The following is a 12478-nucleotide window of genomic DNA, read 5'->3' on the forward strand; positions in this document are numbered from 1 at the left end:
AACTAATTTCACTCATTTTGCAAAGACATTAGCTGACAAACTCGACATACCATAACGTTAATTGTTTAAACATCCTACATATTTTATCAAATGAATCACGCTTTTGAGTCAAAACAAAAAACAAGGGACTCTTGTATGGCTGAAGTTGACTTACGTCCCAGCCGTAGTTTGATGGTCTGCAGTAAAGTCCCTCTATCATCGTGGCAGCTGTAGTTGCCCTCCATGGAGTGCGTGGCGTTCAGGAGCGTAAGCGAACCCTCTGAGATCTGTGCTTGCCACGGCTGTACTGAGCTTCCATTGAGCCTCCATTCCACTGGAGACCTGTCGAGCCCATCCAAAACTCACAATCAACATCTCAGTCGAGAACCTTCACCTACTTTCAGTGCAAGCTTGCTACAATCAAAGAAACCCCAGATATACCTGCGACAAAACAACGCACATCTGCGCCAACTGAACCAGGTATCGTTTTACTCACGCAAATCTTATTTTTGGCAGTCGGATTCTCTTGGATAGCATGTGTATTGGCAAGAGATATGGATATTTAACAAGTGCCCTTGCACAAAACACAGACCTGCCAAAATATGAGGCTTGGGAATCAAACCCACTTTACTCTCAGTAAATAGGTTCAATGTGTCCGAACCCTGCAAGGACTGGCCTCGTGCCCCTTCTGCACACTATTATTCCTCCTTACAGGAAAGCTTTGCTTTAGAGTTTACCGGACTTCTAGTATGGCCTTGTGTAGACTAGAGTACATACCCGCCGTGGGAGCCTCTGCATGTGAGGGTGACCCTGGAGCCCAGTCTGCCAAATTGGACATCTGAAACTGAAGACAAGGATCATGTGACCACTGTATTACAGGGATTATTCCAAATGTGATTACGTTATCAAGGCTACAATCATATCAACAATCGAATATTATATAACAGATGAGGTTTTCCATGGACAAAAATATACAATATATAAAAAAGAATACATTACATTTTAAATGTTTACATTTAAAAGATGTTTTTCTGATTCTTTAAATAGCTAACTAAAAAATATCCTGCCCAGGTCAGATAGCAAATTGTAACTTAAATTGTAAACAAAATTCAGTTTACGAAATCAGTAGTATGTCCAAAACCTCAGTATTTTTTGGTTGCTCACTAGGAGACCGTTGACATTTTTCTTCAGGTTATTTTCCATCAATGCAAAACTCTGAAAAGCACTATATAAATAAATTCGATACAAAACTAGCCCAAAAGAAATATACATATGTCGAAAACTGGATAGCAGTTGAAACATCAATCAAAAACATCTTCAGAACAAATACTAAGAAATATAAAACTATTCTGTGTCAGAATTGGAGTCTGAGATATTGTCTTTTCCAAATGTTTGAAGAAGAGAATTAAACCCATTTAGGACCCTATGAAATCTATTTTCCCCAAATCCATTTTTTTTATTTTAATCAAGTATTTATTTACTACAGTTGATCAATTTACTATAGTGCTGAATATTAAAGTATATTTACTGTAATATACCACAGAATACTCCCCCATTTTTAAAGCGGCCCAGCAAAGGATGAATGCCCTGGTGTTATAATGTAGCCGGGTTTCCACCACCAGTTTTTTTGCACATTTTGAAGTTTTGTATCAGAAAGGAATTATGGCCATTTTAGGACTTTTTCAGATGTGGAGATTTTTTCAGATTGCGGTGGATTCGCAAATAAAAAAAAAGTGGCGGGGCAGCTTTAAAAAAATGTTTTAATTGATACTAAGAAATGTACCCCTAATGCTTGTATGTGTTTAACAAGTAAATCATTTTTGCAGTGGTTGTTAGTCTGTCATATAAAAACAAACAGATCACACGACAACGTCAAACAGATCTGATTTGTGTTCAAATCAATACGCTATTGTTGGTGTGACATAAATACAATAAGGTGCTATTTGTTAACAATTAGTTAATGCATTAGCTAACATAAACTAACAATGAAAAATACTTCGACAGCAATTATTCATATTAATTCATGTTAATTTCAGCATTTACTAATACATTATTAAAATCAAATGTTGTCACTGTTAACATTAGTTAATGCACCATGAACTAACATGAATAACTGTATTGACATGAAAGAACATTAACAAGGATTAATAAATGCTAAAAAACGAAATTGTTCATTGTTAGCTAATGTTAGCTAATGCATTTAACAAATAGCACTTTATTGTAAAGTATTACCAATAAATCAAATCTGATCTTCAATTTAAGAGGTATATCAGCTACATGATTATTATATCATCGTGGTTAGCCATTCTAAAATTGCTAACTACTTTTTCATGAGAAGAAAAACAACTTGAACTGAGAATCTCGTAGACTGGAAAGCAACAGTTTTGAAGTAGCTTCTGCGCAGAGATGCAGAATCTGTCTGCAAAAGAATTTGCGTTACTATACTTTTCTGCCTTGTCAGATTTTAGTTTTTATATCAGGAGAGAATAACAGGCAATTACTGCCAAGTGTGGAACAAAGAGTGGCAAACACACACACACACACACGCACACACACACACACACACACACACACATGCACACACACACACACACACACATACAGTGGGCGTGGCTTCCCTGCATCGCCCAGGGTCTAAGTGTACTCCAGAAATGGTCGTGCTCAATGTCTGCTTTCAGGAACTATTGGCAAAAGCATATTATTTGAAAACCCACCACATTACTCAGATTTCTCCCCTCCAGCCAGCAAAACTGGAGCCACCGCACACATACGGACTGTACTCGCTTGCAATAATTGTGCAATCTATATGCAAGGCTGTAGAGACCGCACTCGACTTGAGTTTTAAACAGAGACGTTTAATGTTCTACGAAACCGTGGATGCGTTCCCAGTATGGATTAACAGAAATTCTGGCCTGTAAATCATAAAATCATAAATCAAAAACTGGTTCATTTTACCATGCTTTGTCTAAACCAAAACACGCTACAGACATTTTGAAGTAGTCCCATATGCTGGTCTGAAAATAGATTAGGCAACAAAAAAAACAGTACCTTCATTGGTCCATATCTCCGATTTGATGTTGACAGAGAAGAGATAGATGACACCAATGACTATTAGACCACCAGGACATGACAATAAACTGGGCATCTGTAAGAGACAAACATCAATAAAGGCTGTTAGAGTTGCTAGAGTGGATGTTCCATTTCAAGTCTAAGAGGGTATGTGATTCGGTGGGTATCTGACATTCCCACCTGCCTAGCAACCAATCAGGCTGTCAGGCAACAGAACGATTAACCACTCGAATTTCCATAAAGACAAATAAGACACCGTGACATACGTGTGCTATAGTCGGACACTTCCATATAAACCGACCAACAGTGCATACAGTTGTTTCCATGAATCACTGTGGGCTGCCCCACAGGATTATGGGAAGTCAGTATTCTGATACATCCTCATTAATTTGCCGATTGTGGAAAACAGCACTGACGTCAAATGAACATGGTCTGCTATCTGAAATATGACCCGGAGGAGCCTCGTATCAACACGCTGTAAATATTATAAACAAACAACTGACAGGAGACGTCTGTCATGTGAGCTTCTGGGACCTGTAGCTTCTGTAGCTTCTTGCTTTAAAGGCTTCTGTATAGCTTCAGGCGTAGTTAGGTGCAGGAAATATCTGGATGACTCAGGAAGAGTCATTTATCAACTTGTGTATGCAATGTTACGTATACACATGAAAGTGAAATAGCATCAGATTCAACTAATTAGCTAGATTTAGTTTAGTTTGTTCATTATAAACAGTAGGGATGGGCGATATGGCCCTAAAACTCTATCACGATAATTCCTGGTATTTCTTGCGATAACGATAAAAATGACGATATATCCATAACGCCATCCACCGCTGTTTTTTGCATCAAGTGATAGTAGCTGCATGTAGTCTAGACCCTCAGAAAAACAAAGTAAAACTTACCCCAAATCAAACAGCTCCTAAAATATACCTACAGTATTTTTGTAAATATAAAATATAATAGTGAGATTCGACTTCAAAAGGTTGTAGTAAAGAAAAGTTAAATGAACTAAAGCTCAATAAACACATCATGTCATACCTAAAACTGTATATATTCTATTGTTGGGAGGAAACGATCGATCGCATCACGCTGTCAATCACTCTCTCTTGAACTGTGTGAACCTTCTCTTCTCACAGCAACATACACTGAATCTGTCTACAGAAAGAGAACAGAAAAATGCAGATAAAAGAAATCTAATAGAATAATCCATGCTTTTATACTCTCATAAACGTATTTTAAATAACATAATACAAACTCGCATTTGTACTGTATGTAAACAGGCAGCAGTGCTGTGCACGCTGTGTCGCTATGAAAGCGCATGTGGGCGTGAGCTGCGCACGGGACGCTCCATTCATCCTGTATAGAACAGGCAAGAAATCATATTAAACAATTTGCGCACGCGCGCATAACATCTAACGAATGTTTAAATAAATACTTTTAGCCAAACTAAATGTTGTGGTGTAACTTATTATGACTATCAACGAATACTTAAACTAATTAAATAAAACTAAAGTGAAACTAAACATTAACTCGGATGCATCTACAGTGCCAACCTAAACAAGATTTAGAGCTCGTCTTTTAGTGCAAACTCTTTCTCAGCTTCACGTCCGCCCTCCGCTATACCCGTTTTCGCTTCACATATGAACTGTGAATGGGTCTCACAAAGAAATACGTCATCAACTAGAATTTATCGTTTATATCGGAAAGACTAATTCCTATCGTGTGGGGAATTTCTACCGGTATATCGCAAACAATATAATATAGCCCATCCCTAATAAACAGCATCATGAAACATTTTTGTTGATGACTTCCATTACAATGATGCTTTAAGAAGTGTCGGTCTGGCCATTTGATGTTTTAAAGAATCACAGATTATGTCCAAAATAATAAAAAAATACAAATGATAACATTCAATCTGATTTTCAACCATACATAAAAACCACCCTAGATATGCACCAATATCACTTCAGTGTAAATCAGGTTCTTGCAGCGAGTATTGTGCGATTTCCAATATTTAAGATGTAAACAAGATAAAAATGTAAAAAATATCATTCGGATCAAGCTAAATCACATCAATGAAGGTGTTTTTTAAAGGCTGATTAAAGTCCTATTCGCACAGGATTAGTATTATCTGGGGACCTCTGGTCATTTGTAATAATCGCAGAGATTGTCTGTGATCTTAATCCCGTGCGAAACGGCCATGTCTGTAATTTGTCAAGTAAAAATTCCCCCACAAATTACCTACCATATTTTGACGAACACCGAGGTCCTGTGATAATATTAGTCCAGTGAGAATCGGCATGTCTGCGATTTGAAATTTTGAACAGTTAGCCTTAATATACATCCCATGAAAACTTTGATACACAGCGCTTACTAGCATTATGAATAGAACGGTCAGAATACAAATTTAGACAATTTAAAGGAACTTTCAATATTTTACATTGTATTGAGAAAACGGCAATAATAGCATGTAATTCCGTACAATTACATCTTCTCTTTTGTTACTACTGTCTATGTAAAACTGATTTCTCTCTAGCTCTATAAAAATCAATTTGAACTGAATTGAACTAAATATTTATTGCATGTAAACAGATAATGGGGTCTTACATTAGCATTCATTTTGGACACCAATGTGTTTAACTGCAAAATGAAAAAAAAAGACAATTAAACATCATTTTGAAATTTAAATGGAATAAATTGTTATATTATTTGTTGTTTTTATTTCACATCTATATTTGTATTATTTATCTTTTAGTTGTTTTTGTGAAAATTAGCTTTATTTTTAGACTTATCTGACTGTGATCAAGGAGGATCCCTGTAAGCATCCAAAAAGTGTAAGACTGCATTGATATTCTGGGATGTTTTACATGCAAACCAGGAAGTCAGTTTAAATATGTTGAATGACTTTGTCTTACCTTTTGCTTACCAGCATAGATTTTAGGGATGCACCGATACCATTTTCTGGTACTCGCCGATACTGATACCTATAACCGATGCCTGTATAATGTACAATAATGTTAATAAACCAGTATCTTACTGGTACATTTTCTTTTTTTCTTTTGTTTTTAGGTCTACTTAAATTTAAGTACTATTTTTTAATCAAGTTCTATTTTTTATGATAAGTAGTTTTACTAGCACATTTACTTCAGTTTACTAAAGTAAACAATATACTCTGTGGTCAAATTATAAAAAATTTAAGGGGGGTGGTATGGTAAAATGTGGGTGTATTATAACTTGTTCAAGTCAACCGGACTTTTATTTTGACGGGACGCCGCAAAGAGCATTTGTTTAAGTTAACCGGACTTTTATTTTGACGGATCGCCGCAAATGGTGTTTGTTTATGTGTTCGTGTCCTCGTGCAGTTAAACGCCGGCACGGAAAGCTCCACAAGCACAATGCGTTCAGTACACGCAACTGCACCACTCTTACACACTCTACACACGGTAACGCAAAACAAGCAGAATACATATTTAAATAGTATCTGAATATTTCGTTAACGGTACATTAGCTGTTCAGCGCTAATTTCTTGTTAGGAAATGCCTGGATTCCTCGATTCCGTCCACGTTTTCCGCATTGCGGAAATCATAGGGCTCTATGTATGTCACGTGAGGTATCGGTCTTTGGTATCGGTGTGTCATTACAAGTACGAGTACGAGTACATGAGCTTGGTATCGGTGTGTCATTACGAGTACAAGTACGAGTACATGAGCTTGGTATTGGGCCGATACCGATACTGGTATCGGTGCATCCGTAATAGATTTAAACTTATGGTAACTATCACCCCAGCTGTGGTCATATTAAAGGGACACTTCACCCAAAAAAGAAAATTCTGTCATCATTTACTCACCCTTAGATTGTTCCGAACCTGTATACATTTCTTTGTTTTGATGAACACAGGAAGAATTTTGGAAGAATGTCAGATTTTATCCACCATTTACTGCCTTAGTAAGGAAAATAAATACTATGGTCGTCAATGGGGGATGAGATTTGACAATCTTCCAGGTATCTTCCTGTGTGTTCAGCAGAACACAGAAATTCATACAGGTTTGGAAAAATCTGAGCGTGAGTAAATGATGACAGAATTTTCATTTTTGGGTGAAGTATCACTTTAACTTAATTCCCACATGTATTAATCTCAATGACATTGTGTGGAGATAGAAAGACCCAGAGAATCTTGTGTACATGTATAGGACCAGTGGTCAGAGGACAGTGTTGGGTAAGTTACTCTGAAAAAGTAATTAATTACTAGTTACTAATTACATATTCAATAGTGTAATTAGATTGCTGTACAAATTACTCTCTCCAAAAAGTATTTAGTTACTTATTACTAATTACTTTCTATATCCTATATCAACCTTGATTAGTTAAGTGAGTCAAGGATATGCATGAAAGGGCTCTTTTAATTCATTCAAATAAATAATATTAAACTACATAAAGTACTCTTATTAACTGACCAAAGTATTACAAATGTGAGAATTATACATTAAAGCACTGATTTTAAAGTTAGACTTTGAATTTTAATGTCAATTCCACTATTGCACACACATATTACACAAAGTATTTAGTTTAATTACATCAGAAGTAACTAATTAAATTACAGAAAAAATAACAGTAATCCCTTACTTTACTTTTTCAAGGGGAAAGTAATTAAATTACAGTAACTAATTACTTTGTAACTAGTTACACCCAACACTGTCAGAGGATGGTTATCAACATTAACAATAGAAAGTTCAGTGTAAAACAGTAAGGGAAACATGGTACATATAACTATCAATTTATCGGTTCTCCGCAGTAAATCAGTTTTTCTGGAAAAAAGTCAGAATGAAGCAGAATACTTCATTTTCATTTCCATGTGGTTTAGATGTATTATTAGCAGACATTTCTTATACATTGGAAACATTCTTCAACACATCAGACTGTCTGAACAGTTTGACTTCTCAAAACCGCAGATTTCAGTGGGTATGAGATGTTATTGCTATCGCAAGGTTGTGACAAGCAGAATATCTAATTCCTTAAAATTCTTATAATGTAATTTTTCAGGCACACTATATGTAATAAACCTTGCGAAGTGTGCAGCTCACACCTAAAGGTGAGCAGCTGTTTTTTGACGTCATTATTTTGGATGCCCTCCATGTTCTCCGCTCTCAAGTGACTGTCAAATTCAGCAGTGAGGTGCAGCCCCTCACGTGTCTCATAAAGACTTTCTGTGTGTTATCATCCAGAATCTGCGACAGTTTCACCCCCTTAAAAGTCAGCTATGTCATGAGAGGCACTTATAGACGCAATTATGAAGATTACAATAACTGTGTTTTGGACTTCAGCGGCCTACAGTAGATTGTTTCAGGGATGCACTGAAAAACCGTCTAAAACAGATAGACTGCCAAAAAGAACATAAAAAAACTCACTAAGGCCAATACAATCAGGTCACTGAAAACTTGTGCATATGGGTTTTGTTTTGAAGTGACACACAAATGTCATAAGACGCAATGGACTGCTTTTGTAAAAAGATGAATTTGGGTCTGTTTGGGGTTTTAGGTTTATATATAGGCTACATAAAACTCAAAATGGCTTTCTTGGGTCTACTCAAAATCATGGAGCATGTCACGTTTAAACATACACAATGGATTTATGTGTGACTTTAGTCAGTTCTCTATTGTAAGCTTATGTGACTGCACCAGCCAGTCTTCTCGCATAAATGTTCGTCTTTTGGAATGTTTAGAAAGTGGATGCACCTGTGGTTCTTTGCAATGGAGCCAGGCGGGGTAAAACTTCATCAACCCCCACCCAAAGGAATGCTCCTAACCACAAAAATGCATCTCCTCACAAGCCCTCAACCTACCAAACCCACAGCGATAAAAAAAACAGAGCGGATTTTGACCGCAAGCTAGTAAATTACATATCAGGACCATATAGCCATATATATTATTTTGATTGTTTGGGATCGGCTGCATGGCTCTAATACACCAGAACAATGGAGCATCTGGCGAAGATAAACGCAGAGCTGTTAATCCATGTGAAAAAAAAAACCTTCCATCCCCATAACACTCTATATTGCCCCCAACAACATGAGCAGTCTGACAGATCTAAATTGTGTCTAAAAGCCTTTAAATAAAAAACTTATGAAAGTTACTACTGGAAAATTGCACCAAATTAATACAAATTGCTGCCATAAAATACTCTATTAGGAGCATACCGCTGGCGCTTTATTTACATATTTAAATTTAGGTTTGCAACTAACAAAAATCACTAATGTTTCACATTTGCACAATGCATTAAATGTATTCATAATACAGGTTGTGTCATAATAATAATACTATAAATTGTGCCTACATACTACATGTTCAATATCAATACTACTATATCTATATTACATTTTCTATGTCACTTCTAAAAAATAATCGAATTTATTTAACATTTGTGCTTATATGGCATCGCAAGACACCCTATTGCACAAAGGATGCAAATGTTCCTAATATTACCATTTATGAAAATTCGATGGCTTTGGGAAGACTTTTCCGACCACAAGACTTCATATTTGAATATTCCACGCCTAAACACACACGCTGTACATATGCCAACCAGATGTTGAGCTTGCACATTCAAGCCCGAGTAAAAATGAAAATTTACAAGCGAGATGCACGAGCAGAACTCAAGATTAATGGCAACTATCAGGTTGTGGAACACACACACACACGTGGAGAACCTTCCAAAACACTGACTCATCAAAGAGTCGCTATGTGCAAGTGTAGTGCTACTCATCTGCCAGAAATCAACCTCAGCAACTGAACTATAAAAAACTATAGTCTGTATAGTTTCAGTTAGGGAAAATCACTGCACTCTACCAGCGCAAGAACATTGTTTTACTTCATTGTTATTTTTTATAAATTTTTCACAGATAAAAACACACAGGCGACCACATGAACATTGTCACATTTTATTTATTGTGATACCTTAAAGCAGTGGTTCTCAATGGGGGGCCCCAGCTGACTTTCAAGGGGACCTCAGAATAACTAATAATTTAAAATTAGACAAAATTAGCACTAAAAACTAAAAACCAATATATTTCTTATTATTTGTCATTTTTTATATTGAATGGAACACTTCTTCCAGTTAATATCAGCTCCTGAATGTTTTATTGGGTAGAAAGTTTTAGTTTTTGTGAGCAGGAGGGGGGCCTTTAAATATTATTGAAGTACGGGGGGGGGGGATGGGGGGTGTGGGAAGGTGGACTGAAAATGGTTGAGAACCCCTGCTTTGGGTGCCGTTTACATTACCTCGTTGTCATACGAAAACGGTGTTTTAAATCTAAAACAATTAAGGGTGGGAGAAAAAAATTCACAATGAATATCGATTCAATCTGTTAGCGATTTGAATCTATTCACAAATTTCAAAAATCTATTTTAAACTTTACTAAATATAATAACGTGACGTCTTTGGAACAAATAAGGCAGAAGTCAACTGCAAGAGCGGTGCAGCACCCGGACCTTTTACAGAGTGCACACCTCACGCACAAACACAGCAGAGCATATAGGAGCAGTAGAGAAAGAGAGAAAACCAAATACATTCAGCCCTGTAGGAATAAACTGCAAGATAAACTAAATACATTTTAAGGATGGTCTTTCTCTGCATCTGCTCTGTGCAGCGAGTGAGTGGCAGGGAGAAACAGTGCATTCAATTTACTAAACCGCAGCTGACTTGTCAGTAAGTGCAAAATAGTATTTCCCAAAACCTGTCACTGTTTAGACTTAAAAACATGAATATACTTCTGTAATGTAAATATGTACAGTTTGTTAGCCAGACGGATGCGCTGGGTGCTCTGCACGGGACTAATACACTAATATTGGTAAAATAACTGCTCTTTTAATGTATGTGTATGATGATTTTGTCATACCATGTGGCAATGCATGGAAGTGACTGTCGTTTAACATACAGCACTAATGAGTCGTGTTTAATTACTATTATGTACTTGTTTTAATGTCTGACAGCAGAATATGTCAATGAGAATGGCTTTACTGAGCACTCAGTTGCATTAAAATACACACTAGTCTGACTTTGAGCGCAAACGTGACGCGATGACATCTTAAAGAGTACATAACTAGGGATTTTTAAGGTTCTACTTTGGTTTATGGAGTGTCCAACAACAAGTTTATGAACATAGAAGGTGTAAAAACACTATTACTTCGTAATAATAGGTAATTTTTCTTACCTTACTTCTTGACTAACTCGCAAATGGTTCGTTGCGCGATTCATCTGTCTAATCCCGTCCTTTCCGCTGGTCTAGTCTGCTGTGATTGGTCTACCGGCTCACGAGGCTCACGAGCTACAGTGTTTGGGGGAGAAGAGTGAAGTTTTCGCGGGCAGTCCTAGCAAAACGTAGGTGGGGACTATATGTAGTGACGTAAATCCACGGCGGTTCGCGAATCGAACTAGAGACGACTCGTTTGCATGATTCAGAGTCGACTCCCTTTTTTCCAAGCCAATAACTTTGTTATTCATTCACCTTCGAATTTACAACTTGGCAGACTGCTTACTTTCAAACACGGAAACATTACACACTGCATGAAATGTCATTTTCATGATCTCATGTTATGTACTCTTTAAATATGCCAATTAGTACATTAAGAATTGATTCTAAATCAAATCGTAACCCTAAGAATCGTTTCTGAATCGAATCGTGACTGAGCGTTCCCACCAAACGCGACTTACGCGAATGAATGCTTGAACATTTTGAGTTTATTTTGAGCTTCATTCGCGTGTGAAATTCACTTCATTCGCACGTGAAATTCACTTCAGAACAGACGCGAAATCGCGTCATGGGAAGGGCTTCTGCCAGGCAGCTCCAGTCTCATATTTATATAGCTCAAATTGAGTAAAGATAGTTTTTAACAATTTACCAGATTGTCCGACCTCACTCACTTTCTTCCAAGCAAGATCCTTTTTATTCCCTTTTCGATAAAAGTAAGATGTATCGTACAACTCCTGGTATCCACATACAGCAACGATGATTTTGTCCTCCATTGTTCTTTCAGATTTCTGCCTCTGCTCGCTACGTCATAAACACGTCACTATTAGAGCAAGCTCCTGATTGGTTAGCGCGGAGCGAATTTTCGCCAAAGTTCAGATTTTTCGATTCGCAAATCGCGTCATTCGCGCCACAGGATGTACTATCGCGTCTTTGCATTGACTTAACATTTAAATCACTCGTGCTTAATGCTTCATTCGCGTTTGGTGGGAACGCAGCTTTTGGGGGTCCAAACGATTCCCACCCCTAAAAACGAACCTCGCTTATACTGCCGTTTCAACATGCATTTCAGAAAAAAAATCTGCGTTTACACTACACTACCGAAAACGCATGTCACATGACCATTCAGACATGCTGGGCATGTGCACACAAATGTAAACAGTTTTTATGCGCATACATACAAGTTGGTTG

General features: G+C 37.1%; 1 protein-coding gene across 3 annotated transcripts in view; it reads right to left on the reverse strand.

Annotated features, from left to right (window-relative positions):
• il11ra (interleukin 11 receptor, alpha) overlaps window positions 1-12478 on the reverse strand; it is a 51403-nt gene that overhangs the window by 13106 nt on the left and 25819 nt on the right. For 2 of the 3 annotated variants that reach the window (XR_008961740.1, XM_057321131.1), the window contains exons 2-4: window positions 3028-3124; window positions 757-823; window positions 155-321 (exon numbers count right to left, since the gene is read on the reverse strand). Coding sequence is in view for 2 of the 3 variants with exons in the window: in XM_057321131.1 (XP_057177114.1) it covers window positions 155-321; window positions 757-823; window positions 3028-3124 (331 nt within the window). In the remaining variant the exon portion in view is untranslated. Of the gene's footprint in view, window positions 1-154; window positions 322-756; window positions 824-3027; window positions 3125-4083; window positions 4201-12478 lie in introns of all 3 variants that reach the window. The other variant, XM_057321132.1, reaches the window with a different exon arrangement.

The sequence above is a fragment of the Triplophysa rosa genome, linkage group LG22, assembly GCF_024868665.1.
Source record: "Triplophysa rosa linkage group LG22, Trosa_1v2, whole genome shotgun sequence".
NCBI classification, from domain to species: Eukaryota; Metazoa; Chordata; class Actinopteri; order Cypriniformes; family Nemacheilidae; genus Triplophysa; species Triplophysa rosa.